The 16,297-nt window shown below is 41.3% G+C and overlaps 3 protein-coding genes across 3 annotated transcripts in view; 1 reads left to right on the top strand and 2 right to left on the bottom strand.

Moving 5' to 3' along the window:
- Nucleotides 1-16,297, top strand: part of LOC117337642 — a 108,467-nt gene that overhangs the window by 44,280 nt on the left and 47,890 nt on the right. The gene's annotated exons all lie outside the window — the stretch shown is intronic.
- On the bottom strand, nt 2,299-3,558 carry LOC117338608. Its single transcript, XM_033899966.1, has one exon. The coding sequence runs from the start codon at nt 3,556-3,558 to the stop codon at nt 2,299-2,301; it is 1,260 nt and encodes a 419-aa protein (XP_033755857.1).
- Nucleotides 3,574-5,178, bottom strand: LOC117338607. The gene has a single exon (XM_033899964.1). It carries the CDS (start codon nt 5,176-5,178, stop codon nt 3,574-3,576), a length of 1,605 nt encoding a protein of 534 aa, XP_033755855.1.

Below are 16,297 nucleotides of genomic sequence, written 5' to 3'. Positions count from 1 at the left end.
ATCCTATTGTGGTAGACAGAATATATAGACAAAAACATCCTATTGTGGTAGACAGAATATATAGACAAAAACATCCTATTGTGGTAGACAGAATATATAGACAAAAACATCCTATTGTGGTAGACAGAATATATAGACAAAAACATCCTATTGTGGTAGACAAATATATAGACAAACACATCATATTGTGATAGACATGAATATATAGACAAAAACATCCTATTGTGATAGGCCTGAATATATAGACAAACACATCCTATTGTGGTAGACAGAATATATAGACAAACACATCCTATTGTGGTAGACGGAATATATAGACAAAAACATCCTATTGTGGTAGACAGAATATATAGACAAAAACATCCTATTGTGGTAGACATGAATCTATAGACAAACACATCCTATTGTGGTAGACAGAATATATAGACAAAAACATCCTATTGTGGTAGACAGAATATATAGACAAACACATCCTATTGTGATAGACATGAATCTATAGACAAACACATCCTATTGTGGTAGGCCTGAATATATAGACAAACACATCCTATTGTGGTAGACAGAATATATAGACAAGCACATCCTATTGTGGTAGACAGAATATATAGACAAAAACATCCTATTGTGGTAGACAGAATATATAGACAAAAACATCCTATTGTGATAGACATGAATATATAGACAAACACATCCTATTGTGGTAGACATGAATCTATAGACAAGCACATCCTATTGTGGTAGACAGAATATATAGACAAACACATCCTATTGTTGTAGACAGAATATATAGACAAACACATCCTATTGTGGTAGCCATGAATCTATAGACAAGCACATCCTATTGTGGTAGACATGAATCTATAGACAAACACATCCTATTGTGATAGACAGAATATATAGACAAACACATCCTATTGTGATAGACAGAATATATAGACAAAAACATCCCATTGTGATAGACAGAATATATAGACAAAAACATCCCATTGTGATAGACAGAATATATAGACAAAAACATCCCATTGTGATAGACAGAATATATAGACAAAAACATCCTATTGTGATAGACAGAATATATAGACAAAAACATCCCATTGTGATAGACAGAATATATAGACAAAAACATCCCATTGTGATAGACAGAATATATAGACAAAAACATCCTATTGTGGTAGACAGAATATATAGACAAAAACATCCCATTGTGATAGACAGAATATATAGACAAAAACATCCCATTGTGATAGACAGAATATATAGACAAAAACATCCTATTGTGATAGACAGAATATATAGACAAAAACATCCTATTGTGATAGACAGAATATACAGACAAAAACATCCTATTGTGATAGACAGAATATATAGACAAAAACATCCTATTGTGATAGACAGAATATATAGACAAAAACATCCTATTGTGATAGACAGAATATATAGACAAAAACATTCCATTGTGGTAGGCATGAATATATAGACAAAAACATCCTATTGTGATAGACAGAATATATAGACAAAAACATCCTATTGTGATAGACAGAATATATAGACAAAAACATCCTATTGTGATAGACAGAATATATAGACAAAAACATCCTATTGTGATAGACAGAATATATAGACAAAAACATCCTATTGTGATAGACAGAATATATAGACAAAAACATCCCATTGTGGTAGGCATGAATATATAGACAAAAACATCCTATTGTGATAGACAGAATATACAGACAAAAACATCCTATTGTGATAGACATAATATATAGACAAAAACATCCTATTGTGATAGGTATGACTCTATAGACAAAAACATCCTATTGTGATAGACATTATTCTACAGACAAAAACATTCTATTGTGATAGACAGAATATATAGACAAAAATATTCTATTGTGGTAGGCATGAATATATAGACAAAAACATCCTATTGTGGTAGACATGAATCTATAGACAAAAACATCATATTGTGGTAGACAGAATATATAGACAAAAACATCCTATTGTGGTAGCCATGAATCTACAGACAAAAACATCCTATTGTGATAGACAGAATATATAGACAAACACATCCTATTGTGGTAGGCATGAATATATAGACAAAAACATCCTATTGTGATAGACTTCCGTCTTCAGGTGGATCCTCTTTCCTAGGTTGTTTCGGCGCTGTCCACTACATCCTCCAGAGGTGCGCCGACTGGGGTGATCAAGTCCCAGCCCGGAACCACTTCGCTGTCTTGGTCTTCATTCACAGTCTTTCCTCACTGTCTTGATGCACTGTATTTTCTCACTGTCTTGGTCTTAATGATCAGTCTTTCCTGTCCACTTGTCGTTTCTCTTCCTCCACAGCCAAATAGATGCCAGCTCTGCTTCCCTGCCCAGGTGTCCTATAAGTTGTCTCCTCTCTGGCCCTGTGATACCGATGATCCGAAGTGCCCTCCACATCGACTGCCCAACGAAACCTCGGCATCCCACCTCCACTGGAAGACACCACACTTTCCACCCCTGCTGTTGACAATCTGCTACTAGATCTTGGTATTTGCTCCGCTTCCGCTCGTGGGCTTCCTCGATTCTCTCCTCCCATGGCACGGTCAGCTCCACAAGAACAGCCTGTTTGATGGATGTAGACCACAGGACGATGTCTGGCCTCTGATTGGTAACTGCTATTTCTTGTGGAAACTGCATGCGGCCCTTGAGGTCTGCTCTCATCTGCCAATCTCCTGCTGTTCCTAACAATCCGCTCCCTTCCACTGTGCTTCTCGTAGTCTGCTCCCCGGCCTTGACAAAGTTTACAAATCGCAGGCCCCTTTTCTTTTTCCTTGGTTTCTTCCTGCTTCTCTCCAGTGTATCTGCAAGGACAGACAATATCTTATCGTGTCGCCAAGTGTACCTCCCATCCGCCAAGGCAACTGAACAAGAAGATAAGGTATGGTCCAGGTTTGCTGGCCTCCCACAAAGCTTACAGTTTGGGTCGTCTGTTATACCCCATGTCGCAAGATTGGTTGGTGTCGGCAACACATCGTATACAGACTTCAGCTGGAATTGCAGTCTTTGGGGTTCCATACTCCATATCTCCTTCCAGGACAGTTTCTTCTGGCGCACTCCTTCCCAGTTCAGCCAACTTCCCTGCTTCTTCATTCCCACTGCTCTGACCATTCTTGGATCCTCTTCCATTGAGCGTACCTCCTTCTGAATCAACTGCCTCCGCTCCTTATCAGATGATGTTCCCCATCTCGTCCTCGATGTCACACCGAATCCCTGCCTTCCAACTGCCACACTGCCAACGATGTATCCGTGCCTCAGACGTGACTCTGCCTCCTGCACTGTCTTCTTCGCCGTCCACTTCCGACCTGACTTGATCTTCACTTTGGCATCCTGTACCTTGACATCCTTGCTGTTTCGTAGCAATAGGAGTTGTCTGACCTTCGTGACCTTGTACTCCTCCACTACTGATGTGATGGGCAACTGTAACTTGGTACCTGAGCTATACAATCCCACACTGCTGAAACTCCTGGGGACTGCGAGCCATCTTCTAAGGTAACTGCTCACAGATCGTTCCATCGCCTCGACTTTAGTCTATGGCACGTCATACACAAGTAGAGGCCAAAGTGCTCTTGGAAGTATTCCATGCTGGTAAATCCAAGCCTTGTATTTCCCTGGTAGAGCACTTCTGTCTACAGCGATCATCCATCCTTCGAGTTGTTTGCCTGTTACTCTTACATTCCTGGTGTCACCCAAGGTGTCATCAAAGAACTTCCCCAGACACTTCACTGGCTTTTCGGACACTGTTGGAATGACCTCATCGCCTACCTGGAACTTGTGCTCCCGCATCTTTCCATTCTTTAGTACAAGACTACTGGACTTTGTTGGTTTGATCTTCATCCGAGCCCAGTTAACCATCTCCTCGATCTCTTTGAGGGTCCATTTAGCTTCAATGATGGTCTTTGTGCTAATGGTCATGTCGTCCATGAATGCTCTGACAGGGGGTTGTCGTACGCCTGCCCTCATCCAAGGTCCTCTGCTCATCTTCTCAACAGACTTCACCATCAAGTTCATAGCCGCCGAGAATAGAATCACGGACACGGTACATCCTGTCACAATCCCTACTTCCAGACGTTGCCACGATGTTGTAAAATCTTGGACTGTGAACCTTAGCTGTAATCTGTCGAAGTACCTCTGCAGTAACAATCGTATCTTCTCTGGTACATGATACCGCTCCAACGTCATCTGAACCAACTTATGAGGCATAGATCCATAAGCGTTTGCTAGGTCCAACCAAACTACTGCTAATTCTCCTTTCAATTCTTTAGCCTCTCTGATGATCTGTGAAAGTATGCTAGTATGTTCAATGCACCCTGAAACACCTGGTACCCCTCCTTTCTGCACTGCTATGTCGATGTATTGGTTGTCTAGCATGTAGGTGGTCATTCTCTTTGCTAGAATTGCTAGAAATATCTTCCCTTCCACGTTCAACAGGGAAATAGTTCGGAACTGCTTGAGTGTCTCCGAGTTCTCTTCTTTTGGTATAAAGCATCCCTCTGCCTGGTGCCAACTGTCAGCCAACTTTCCTCTTCTCCACACTACTCGTAGATGTTTCCATAACCTCATAGTCAACCTTGGGCAGTTTTTATAAACCTTGTATGGGATGCCGTTGGGTCCAGGTGATGATGATGCTCTGGCCTTCCTGATGACATTGTTGACCTCGCGCAACCTGGGCTCTGCATCATCAAACAGGTGTTCAGGTTCTTCTGGTTGTATCAGCTTCTCGTTCACGCCTAGATCTTCATTCCTCCTTGGATCACTATGCATGTCTCTCAGATGTTGTTCTACTTCCTCCTTTCCTGCTCTTAACACTCCTGAGCCTCTTTTACCTAACAGTCGTGAGGTAAATTGGAATGGATTGGCGGTGAATCTGGCTCGTGCCCTTGCTCGATCCTTTCTCCTTCGCCTACTTCTCTCTGCTCTTCTCAAAGTCTTTAACTTCTCCCTGGCCATGTTTCTCAGTTCTGACAACTTTGCCTTCTCTTCTTCCTCAGCTGCTCGGAATCGTCTTGCCAGCTGTCTAAGGTCCCTCCTCAGGTTGGCTATCTCTCTCTGCCTTCTGTTCTTATTTGCTGTCACCTCTCCTCGCTCTTCTGCACCAAACCTGTCCAATCCCACATTGTACATAATTGTCGCCATGGCCCTGTATCTTTCTATCTACGCCCCCTGCTAGTGATGTGTTTAAGATTGTGTCTACATCCTGGTCAAACTTCTCCCATTCTGCCTTTTTACTACTTGGTGGCCACTTGATCCTTGCCTTTCTCTGAGTACCTTCAGCATTCTGTACCCTGGGTTCAACCGTTTGCTGACTATCTGTCTCTCCTGATGTTACTTCTTCTCTCTGGCTGCCCTCCTCGTTGTCTGACACATGGACGCTGTGGTCACTGTGGTTTGAGTCCTGGACCACCTCCTCCTCCGTCTCACCAGGTTACCCTGTGCGTGCTGTCATCCGCAGAATTGGTGCACACCCCATCTTTCCTCTGTGTATCTTCAGCCCCCTTTCGTTCTTCAAGGTCTTTCCACAACTGCATGTGCTTCCTATGTTCAAAATCTCAGTCCTTGTTCGATCCGGTGTCGTTTCCATAATGTCCTTCTGATTGGGTCGCTCATCCTCCCCCGCTCTCGCACGACCCCGGGGGTGTCTCTCTATGTATCGATCTATAGCTGAAGTAAAAGGTTCCTCCTCGCGGAAGATGTGTGTTAGCCTGCTAAGCCTTCACACCCTTGTTGTCTGTCTCTCCAAACTGCCTCCTGTCTATCCAGGTTGTCACTGCTCTATTCACAGTCGTCATCCAGACTTTCCTGGCGGTCACCGGTTGCCCGGAATGAAAATTAACTGTACACATCTTGCTGGATTAGATGCTTCAAGAATATATAGACAAAAACATCCTACTGTCTTTATAAACACCCAATGTTAACAAAGCAATCTCACTCTATTTTGTAAATAAAGTAATTAATGTGTTTGCTTTTCTATAATTTCTTTTTCTAACACTATTATGCGTTAATATTTTCTAGTATTAATTATCTAAACTACACGTGCCATTTTCAACTGATAGTGTACTTGTGTTACGAACGATACTAATTGTTAACACATGCCTTTGTTAACAAGCTGTCCAGTCAGATGGACATCAGAGAGCGCCTTTCCTTTCTGCTGTCGTGTTTGTTTGTTTGTTTCAACAATTCTGTTAAACAAAACAAAAGATGAAAGGATTATACAAGATCAATGTAAAAAGGTATATTTCTTCTCAGTAGTCGTGGCGTCACATTTAAAGGAATCCAATGACCGCTCATTATAGCGCGCAAATCAAGGTGCGACAGAAAGGCAGACATACCTTGTATCCTTTCCCCTTCATTTAACATTTTTGTATCAGTCTAATTGATAGAACCAATCAACACGTTACAAGTAATTCTAAATCACATCAAACTTGATGATTTCACACATTTCACAGACTCAGCAGTTGTCTATCTGACGCCATATTGATGAGTTAGACACCAGCCGTGGTATCTACAACTGTATCAATCACATCGTTAAAACCGACACACGAGTATTTGACAAGTTAAACGTTCATTGACAAGTTAAACGTTCATTGACAAGTTAAACATTCATTGACAAGTTTAACGTTCATTGACAAGTTTAACTTTCATTGACAAGTTAAACGTTCATTGACAAGTTCAACGTTCATTGACAAGTTCAACGTTCATATGCTGGGGTTACGTGTGGATTTGAACCATGTCCATATTATACTATTATACAGTTATGATTTTATCGTTGTGTAATTACAGATAGCAACGTTACGTTATTCCTCAACAACCAGACAATGACTTATTGAACTATAAGACAAATGTATTTTTTCTTTATCAGAACTGTTATGACCAAACCCCGTAACGACAGGCACCTTTAACTATCTATAAGTACTGTCATGTGACGTATTTCAATACCAACCGAAACATGTTTGTGTTAATGTATTTCTATAGAAAAATGGTTTACATCATTTAAATAGTCAATCGAAAAGTTTATATATAAGTTCTGGTCACGTAGTCAGATGAGCCCATCGACACCTCTAGACCTCACATCCGGGCACGTGCATCCATGTAACTTGGTCCATCCGGGGCTAAACATCGGCCTCTAACACCGGTGGGACATTCTTTTGCATATATTTCATTCATGCCATACATCATGCCATGTCAAAATACTTTACGTATTTACATGTACACTGCTCATCTCGTACATAACCGAACATTGTCATTATATTTGCATACGCGCGCACGCGAGCTCGGTCTGGTGCGTGTCCGACGATATGGATGACGTGACCGCTCTCAATGAGTACCGTAGAATGGTCTCTTGGGCAGGTAATAGTCTCGGTCTCGTGTTGGACGCCCGGCGCTATGTTGCGACACCACAGCTACATGTACGACCCTACCTGTGTCCATTTCAGAGTCCCTTCGGTTCTTTACCATTGACACAATGGTGAGGTTTCTTATGAAGCGTCATTGCATATTGAAGCCACAAAAGGTAACGAAATAAAGAGTCTAGCAATGACTGTGCCCAGAATACTTGATTAAAACCGGCACACAGCTTGTGATATTGCTAAGTTACATTTGAACACCAGGAACGGCGAGAGATAAATGTTTAACTCAATGTTGTATAACATTAGTAGGGATTTGGGTTTCCATCACTCACACATCAGATAACGTAATCTACAGCTACTCATTAATATGGGTTCCGAGTTCACGATTTCTTGGATGACTTTTTATCCTCGATGTATCTTGCCTAATCAGGGATCACTTTAAAAAAAAAGGTAGAAAATGTGCCATATGCTGGACCACTACATTTGATTTCCTGAGTCTCCCCCCGTTCGGTATTGGCTTTTCCAAATCATGATAACAGGTGAGAGTTCACCAATAAAGAGTCGATAAACACCAGTCAGAGTACATAGCGTTTCTTTATTTATAGTATTTTGATACCCGTAGTTTATTTCGTCACTGCCGATAATAACTTTTTTAGTAAAACCATGTCCTTATCGATCTGGAGAGCTGTCATAATATTTGTTTGAATATGTTCGCTCCAAACCTCCGGATTCACACAAACCGATTACGTTTTGTAATTACATCTCACCTTTTATCCTCCTACTACCACTTAAATTCACGTCCTCATCGACGCTTGTTTTAAAAATAGTTTAATTACTCTCCCGATGATTCCTTCGTATGATTCTTTACCCGCGGTAGTTTCAGACGGCGTGTTTTTTACAGGGTATCGGAGATCAATGACGTTGAGCGTACAGTCTGAGCGAAGCGCCACCTGTCAGAAACAAGTCAACTTATCCGAAAAACAAATAGCGAGGATGCTTCGGCAAACACTGCCGACACATTTTGTGTTAAAATATTCATAGGGTTTCACGGCAATTTTGGAATGAAATCCTCAGATGTCAATCTCATCATTATATTCCGATCAAAAATCTCTGCGCGTGCTGTCATTCCGTCTGCCCTATTCCCGCCCTGTGTTGTCGATGACGTAATTACAAACGACATCTATATCATATATGTAGCGGGTGAGGGTGGGTGTTGTCGGAGTAAGACAATACTGATTTGACACGGAATTATAATTTGACACTGTTGTGATAACTATCAACATTGATGGAGTCATCACGCCGTGTGGTAACCAAGGATACGGCGAGGGCTTTATGTAATGATGGTTGTGGTTCGAGTCTTGTTCACTTTCTAACAGAGTATTACATATGGTTTCTCTAGTAAACAGGTTTGTAAAACCAAAACGACCGTTATAAAACCAGCCAGATTTAAATACAGATCATTATTATACAATATGTATGGAGATCTGACGGTGGCTGGTTAGGGGTCATGTTAAGATGCTTGAACTTGTTTCCCCTCGGTACTTATCGTAGTTGGTAGTCATTAAATTGAAAATATCCGAGTGTCACGAATGTCGACCAAAATAAGATGGCCGCACCCATCATCAGCTACTTCAAGCCCAACTTTCATTCGATATTACGGAAATTACCCCGGAAGAAGATGAAGTAACAAAAGCGGAGAGTTCAGAGACTAAATTCAACGTTTTCATTACTGTTTTTATTGTCCGTTAGTTTCACATAAAATGCCGAAAAAGCATACAAGAGAGGCATTTTGACTGGTTGAAAAAAATCCCGTTGCATGATAAGCATTCAGGTCGTCTAACATGTGACCCATTGCCGGTTACCGTCAACTATTCATAACACAGTGTATGATGATGATATAGTTTAATCAGATTTTAATAATACCAATCAATAAACAAGGTGGGGGGGGGGGGGGGGGGGGGGGGGGGGGGGGGACAAAAAAGGAAAAATAAAAAACAACAAACAAACAACTGCGACAATCACGTGTGTTGGAGATGTTATTGTATTTTTTTCCGTTGGCAGTTTACTCTTCATCGATTGATTTCTCTCTAAAAATATTTAATTCGATCATCTTTTAAATTTACGATTGTATCTGTATACGATGACACTTCCATCCAATAACGAAGTAAAGGTCAAAGGTTACACGGCTTGACGTAATCTCACGGCAATGACTTAATCGTTACACCTGCTTAACATGCGAGAACTACTTAATTAGTGAACCTACATTGTACCTGTTCTACCCTGTAACACTGCAAGTGCTCTCACCTGTAGCACTTCACGTGCTCTCGTCTGTAACACTACACGTGCTCTCACCTGTAACACTTCACGTGCTCTCACCTGTAACACTACACGTGCTCTCGTCTGTAACACTACACGTGCTCTCAACTGTAATAATTGTTTTGACGAGAGATGGAAAATATAACAGTGTAAATCAGAATTCGAAGCTGGACCCTCAGCATTCAGACAAATTGCTCACCAAGAAGTAGAAATATCCCGTCCTAGCACTAGTGTATATTTAAGTTATTATTTATTCGTTTCATCAGACGATCTCAACCGGTACCTCAGATAGTCTTGACCACAGGGACTCGGCACGAATACCTATCCCACGGTCAATACATGCATTGTATATATGTAATAGTATCTAATACTATATATGTTGTAGTATCTAATACTATTTATCTTATGACTACCGTTATATACGGTGTCATAAACCCATCACATAAATTTTCTTTATGACACTAGTGTAATAACACCTTTCGCTACGCTGATTGGCTGGTTCCGTGAGAACTGTATTCATACGCGTGGGAACGACCTACTTCTTTTTACTACGACTCGTAAAAATGGCGACTAGTGCTTGTAAACTTTGAAAAAAAATCAACTGAACGACAAATTGGTCTATTAACATAACATATTGTACAATCAAAGATAAAATCCAAGATGTAAACATCCTAAGTTTTTTAATTATATTTATACTATAAGATGTTAAATTAGGCCTGGCAAACATCTCTTTTATGACCCCTAGTCTAGTAACATATTTCAACTCCGATAGAAAATTGCGGTTGCGTTGTCCGATGAGACATATCTAGTCTAGATTCTTTTCAAATAAACAAATAATAACATTATTTAATAAAATCCTCATGAAAAACGGCAATGTAGTTTGTTACAACTTGCCTTCAACGGTTACTCAGAATAACATGCTGACACTGTCGTCGACAAACACGTGTAATGTCAAAACAAACAACACTGCCACAAATCGGCATCCAAAGTCGCTTTTCACGGCAGTCTGAACACAATGTTCAGTGGGAATATTCACAGTGGAACATTTCACATCTCCATAAACTCCCGCGAGGACGAGGATAAACACAAAGCAGTAAAAAGGCGCCGTACAATGGTTCTGTACGACAGCGACAGCGAATAGACATTTGTACAACGAAGCCTCCATTATCGCGCCAAGTGACGTCACGGCTTCGTCACATCAAAAACAGTCGCTCATGAACTTTCAAACTAAAATATTTTCCTCATTGTTTCAAACACCAAGGACAATTTATCTATTATAGATTAAATGAAAAAATGCTGAAATTTTGTTTTGAGACGTGTATTTAATAAAATGAATCCTTTTCAAGAGTCAGTTGTGTTAGAACTATTTCTTCTCTCGTCGGTATAATTGACCTACTTCGAAGGTTCGGGTGATTTGGTTGAGATGTGACGATTCGAGGCAAAAGAGAAAATCAGTTTTTGATGGGGAACGATGAAAGAAAACGTCATATGATAAAAAGAATCTGTCATTCGTTTCCCTTCATATTAGATTTATGATACTCGTTTAGAATTTTTTTATTTTTGCTCGCCAGAGGCTCGCAAAAATAAAAAATTCAAAACTCGTATCATAAATCTAATATGAAGGGAAACGAATGACAGATCCTCTATATATGTAATAATACTATATATGTAATAATACTATATATGTAATAATACTATATACAATCCTTTGGTTGGGAGATCGTACCAAGACCCTGTGGCCCACACATTAATTCTAGTTCTGTTCTACAGTCTTTTGGGGAGACATAGCTTGTGTAATTGTTAAGAGATTAACCATGCTTTTAGCTACATGTCTTTGCGGGCGAAAGTTTAACAAGGAAAAATTAATATAAATTGGAAAGATATTGTATTGGCACTGACATAAGTATCCCAAAATGTCTGTCTGAACACACAAACAATACCACTAATTGGCTGGAAATCCTTGGAAAATTATCAACAAATCAAAACACTAACAAACTCCGTCGTACCCAGACCGGGTGATTCCCTTGTTAAGTATCCAGCTCCTTACAAACTATCCAGTTTAGTTTACCTGATAACAAGAATGGACCGGTTTGTCTGAGGTGAGGTGAGGATAAACTCTAAGTAGTGACAATTACTACATCATCCGGCTCAATCATGTCTCTATCACGGCACCGTCAGTCTGGCTTTGTTTACCTATCGATCTATCGATCCCTGCATGCACTAGGGCGACGCGTCATTTTGCGCGCGCGAACTGGCCGGGAGCACACCTTAAGTGGTACCATTAGAGTTTGTAGATACAGTAATTCTGTCTCCCCCATGGATTATTACACAATTATCTGAGAGTTTTGTACAAATACCCGTGATTGTTCAGTTAATGAAATGTTGAGGACTATTTATTTCTCTTGTGGGATATAGGAGATCCTTTGTTGTCATCACACGTACGGTGTTCATTCTCTCACGAACACATCTAAACGCGAAATGGACATGCAATTTGTATTGACCCGACAGTATTTTTGTTCCAATTGTGGTTTGTTTGATGGCATGTCTAAGACATCAAATCCAAATTGCTTCCTTTAATTACTGGACTTCACATCGATCTCCGTCCTAAAATCGTTGTGGAACACGTTTTGGCTATTTATTTAACAGGAAGTCGGCACCATCGACAGATTTTATAGACTTCAGCCACATGACAACGCTGTCTTATAGTTTGTAGATAGTCGTTAATGAACTAGGTTCGAGTAACTCAATTACGATTAGTCTTTATTGGTTTTGAGATATCATATAAAATGTACGCTATAGTTCACAAATGATAAAAATCCCGAACAGAATTTTGTGTATTATCATCGGGTCGTTAAATCCGAATGCCCTGTTCCACGTGGTGCTACACTTTACAGCAGACCTATACCACGTGGTGCTACACTTTACTGCAGACCAATCCCACGTGGTACTACACTTTACTGCAGACCAATCCCACGTGGTACTACACTTTAATGCAGACCTATCCCACGTGGTACTACATTTTACTGCAGACCAATCCCACGTGGTACTACACTTTACTGCAGACCTATCCCACGTGGTGCTACACTTTACTGCAGACCAATCCCACGTGGTGCTACACTTTACTGCAGACCTATCCCACGTGGTGCTACACTTTAATGCAGACCTATCCCACGTGGTACTACACTTTAATGCAGACCTATCCCACGTGGTACTACACTTTACTGCAGACCTATCCCACGTGGTGCGACACTTTACTGCAGACCTATCCCACGTGGTACTACACTTTTATTTCAGACCTATCCCACGTGGTACTATACTTTACAGCAGACCTATCCCACGTGGTGCTACACTTTACTGCGGACCTATACCACGTGGTACTACACTTTACTGCAGACCAATCCCACGTAGTACTACACTTTACTGCGGACCTATCCCACGTGGTACTACACTTTTATATCAGACCTATCCCACGTGGTGCTACACTTTACTGCAGACCTATCCCACAGGTACTATACTTTACTGCAGACCAATCCCACGTGGTACTACACTTTTATTTCAGACCTATCCCACGTGGTACTACACTTTAATGCAGACCTATCCCACGTGGTGCTACACTTTACTGCAGACCTATCCCACGTGGTACTACATTTTACTGCAGACCTATCCCACGTGGTACTACACTTTACTGCAGACCAATCCCACGTGGTACTACACTTTACTGCAGACCTATCCCACGTGGTGCGACACTTTACTGCAGACCTATCCCACGTGGTACTACACTTTACTGCAGACCTATCCCACGTGGTGCTACACTTTACTGCAGACCTATCCCACGTGGTGCTAAACTTTACTGGAGACCAACCCCACATGGTACTACACTTTTATTTCAGACCTATCCCACGTGGTGCGACACTTTAATGCAGACCTATCCCACGTGGTGCTAAACTTTACTGGAGACCAATCCCACGTGGTACTACACTTTTATTTCAGACCTATCCCACGTGGTACTACACTTTAATGCAGACCTATCCCACGTGGTGCTACACTTTACTGCAGACCTATCCCACGTGGTACTACATTTTACTGCAGACCTATCCCACGTGGTACTACACTTTACTGCAGACCAATCCCACGTGGTACTACACTTTACTGCAGACCTATCCCACGTGGTGCGACACTTTACTGCAGACCTCTCCCACGTGGTACTACACTTTACTGCAGACCTATCCCACGTGGTGCTACACTTTACTGCAGACCTATCCCACGTGGTGCTAAACTTTACTGGAGACCAACCCCACGTGGTACTACACTTTTATTTCAGACCTATCCCACGTGGTGCGACACTTTAATGCAGACCTATCCCACGTGGTGCTAAACTTTTATTTCAGACCTATCCCACGTGGTGCTAAACTTTACTGGAGACCAACCCCACGTGGTACTACACTTTTATTTCAGACCTATCCCACGTGGTGCGACACTTTAATGCAGACCTATCCCACGTGGTGCTAAACTTTACTGGAGACCTATCCCACGTGGTGCTAAACTTTACTGCAGACCAATCCCACGTGGTGCTACATTTTACTGCAGACCTATCCCACGTGGTGCGACACTTTACTGCAGACCTATCCCACGTGGTACTACACTTTACTGCAGACCAATCCCACGTAGTGCTACACTTTACTGCAGACCAACCCCACGTGGTACTACACTTTAATGCAGACCTATCCCACGTGGTGCTACACTTTAATGCAGACCTATCCCACGTGGTGCTAAACTTTACTGGAGACCAATCCCACGTGGTACTACACTTTTATTTCAGACCTATCCCACGTGGTACTACACTTTTATTTCAGACCAACCCCACGTGGTGCTACACTTTACTGCAGACCTATCCCACGTGGTACTACACTTTAATGCAGACCTATCCCACGTGGTGCTACACTTTACTGTAGACCTATCCCACGTGGTGCTACACTTTACTGCGGACCAAACCCACGTGGTCTTCTAATGATTAAGTCTTAGGAATTTTAACGGGTAAACGTATAAGATGTTTGGAAATCACGAAAAAAATATCGAACCCTCAAATGATGACGGCTACAGTACTTCTTCGTGGATTGGTGGGTCATAAGGAACTTATAAAGGACAAGAAACACACATAAGTGACCCCGTGAGCCGTGAATGAAGGCCTGAACTAAAGCTTAGTACAAACGCTTACATCATTCTGTCGAATATTGACGTGCATGACAAACATACTCATTTCCATGTGATCCAATCTGCATGACGACTGGACATTCAATTCATGTGAAAAGTCTGAGATAGCATTAGACATCCTATCCGAGTACTGACCCCGTCTGATTGCGTTACAGATCCCTACTGGGTACTGACCAGCTATAGCCCTGACGTATTTTATCCCGATGGTTGCATGATACTTACGGATAAAGGAGTTCCGAACAGGCCCTAGGGATCCGTTGGCTGGATCGATGACCTAACTCAACCGTGTCTTGGGAAGTAAGAGAAAACAAAGTCAGAAGGAGACGGCGCGTGAGCCGAGATATAGATGGTGTTCATAGCCACTGGACATGTAACTTTGCCATTGACGAAACCACAGGGTAGAGAGTATATTTACGAGGCCGCCGCGAGAGTTTGCGGGATAGGGGCATGTTAACGCAATTGAAAAACCAAACATTGAAAACACATTAATCAAACACCGGACTATTTCTAACAGTTTAGGAAAGAAGTATGAAAGTTTTTTATATTAATGCATGAATATAATTTATGTCTGTATTGTCCAAAGCACAAGATGCCGCAGTTGAACTATCGATATTTTTTCACAAGTGCACGTCTTGGAATAGACACAAATATTATTATAATACTTCGCTACAATGACGGATTCCTCTAATATAAGATTAAATCGTCTACTCGGTTAGTCTTGAACACCTTTGGGAAGGAGGATTCGATAGTCTTCAAAGGAGATCCTTTCATCAAATCAGGTAATACAAGTCAATATTCACACTGATTTCCGGATTATATTTTCATGTTAGAATCCACTTTATATTTCCGTCTTTGATGTTCTAGGAACCGAGACCAGCTCTGGGGAGCATACTTTATAGCTTGAATGACGACAATAATCAATTTGTCTTTATCTTTATATATAGAAAGATATTTATTAGTAAAGATTGGAAATGTTATGTGTATATGACATCTTAATGTCATAACTGAAACATATATCTCAAGTGTATCAATGATTTACTAACGGTACGTTACATAAACAAGGGCTCCAAAATAATCACATCACAAGACATGGTCGCGATTTATGGGTATGGCATAAGGACTCTCTCTATTTATAGAATTTAGAGACGTACATTATATGCTACAAGGTGTTTCATCGCGTGCAGGCCCCGTGCGAGGCACACCGAACGTGTGAACGTTTTTCATAATTCCTACCCTGCGTTTGCGTTATAACCGATCATTACCCACAGATCGGCAGATACCACGACTCTTTATTCCCCGCCAAATGACAAATGAAATCAAGCACAGTGTATATACAAGGGAAATAATTATCCTTTACTGCCGCCATCTTGCACTTGTTTGAT

Source organism: Pecten maximus, chromosome 11 (genome assembly GCF_902652985.1).
Source record: "Pecten maximus chromosome 11, xPecMax1.1, whole genome shotgun sequence".
In the NCBI taxonomy this organism is placed as follows: domain Eukaryota; kingdom Metazoa; phylum Mollusca; class Bivalvia; order Pectinida; family Pectinidae; genus Pecten; species Pecten maximus.
The sequence above is the reverse complement of the archived record's forward strand: the minus strand, read 5'-3'. Positions and strand labels throughout refer to the sequence as shown.

Coding starts and splice junctions, on each gene's coding strand:
- LOC117338608 (XM_033899966.1), bottom strand. CDS start 3,558: ATGGAACGATCTGTGAGCAGTTACCTTAGAAGATGGCTCGCAGTCCCC.
- LOC117338607 (XM_033899964.1), bottom strand. CDS start 5,178: ATGGCGACAATTATGTACAATGTGGGATTGGACAGGTTTGGTGCAGAA.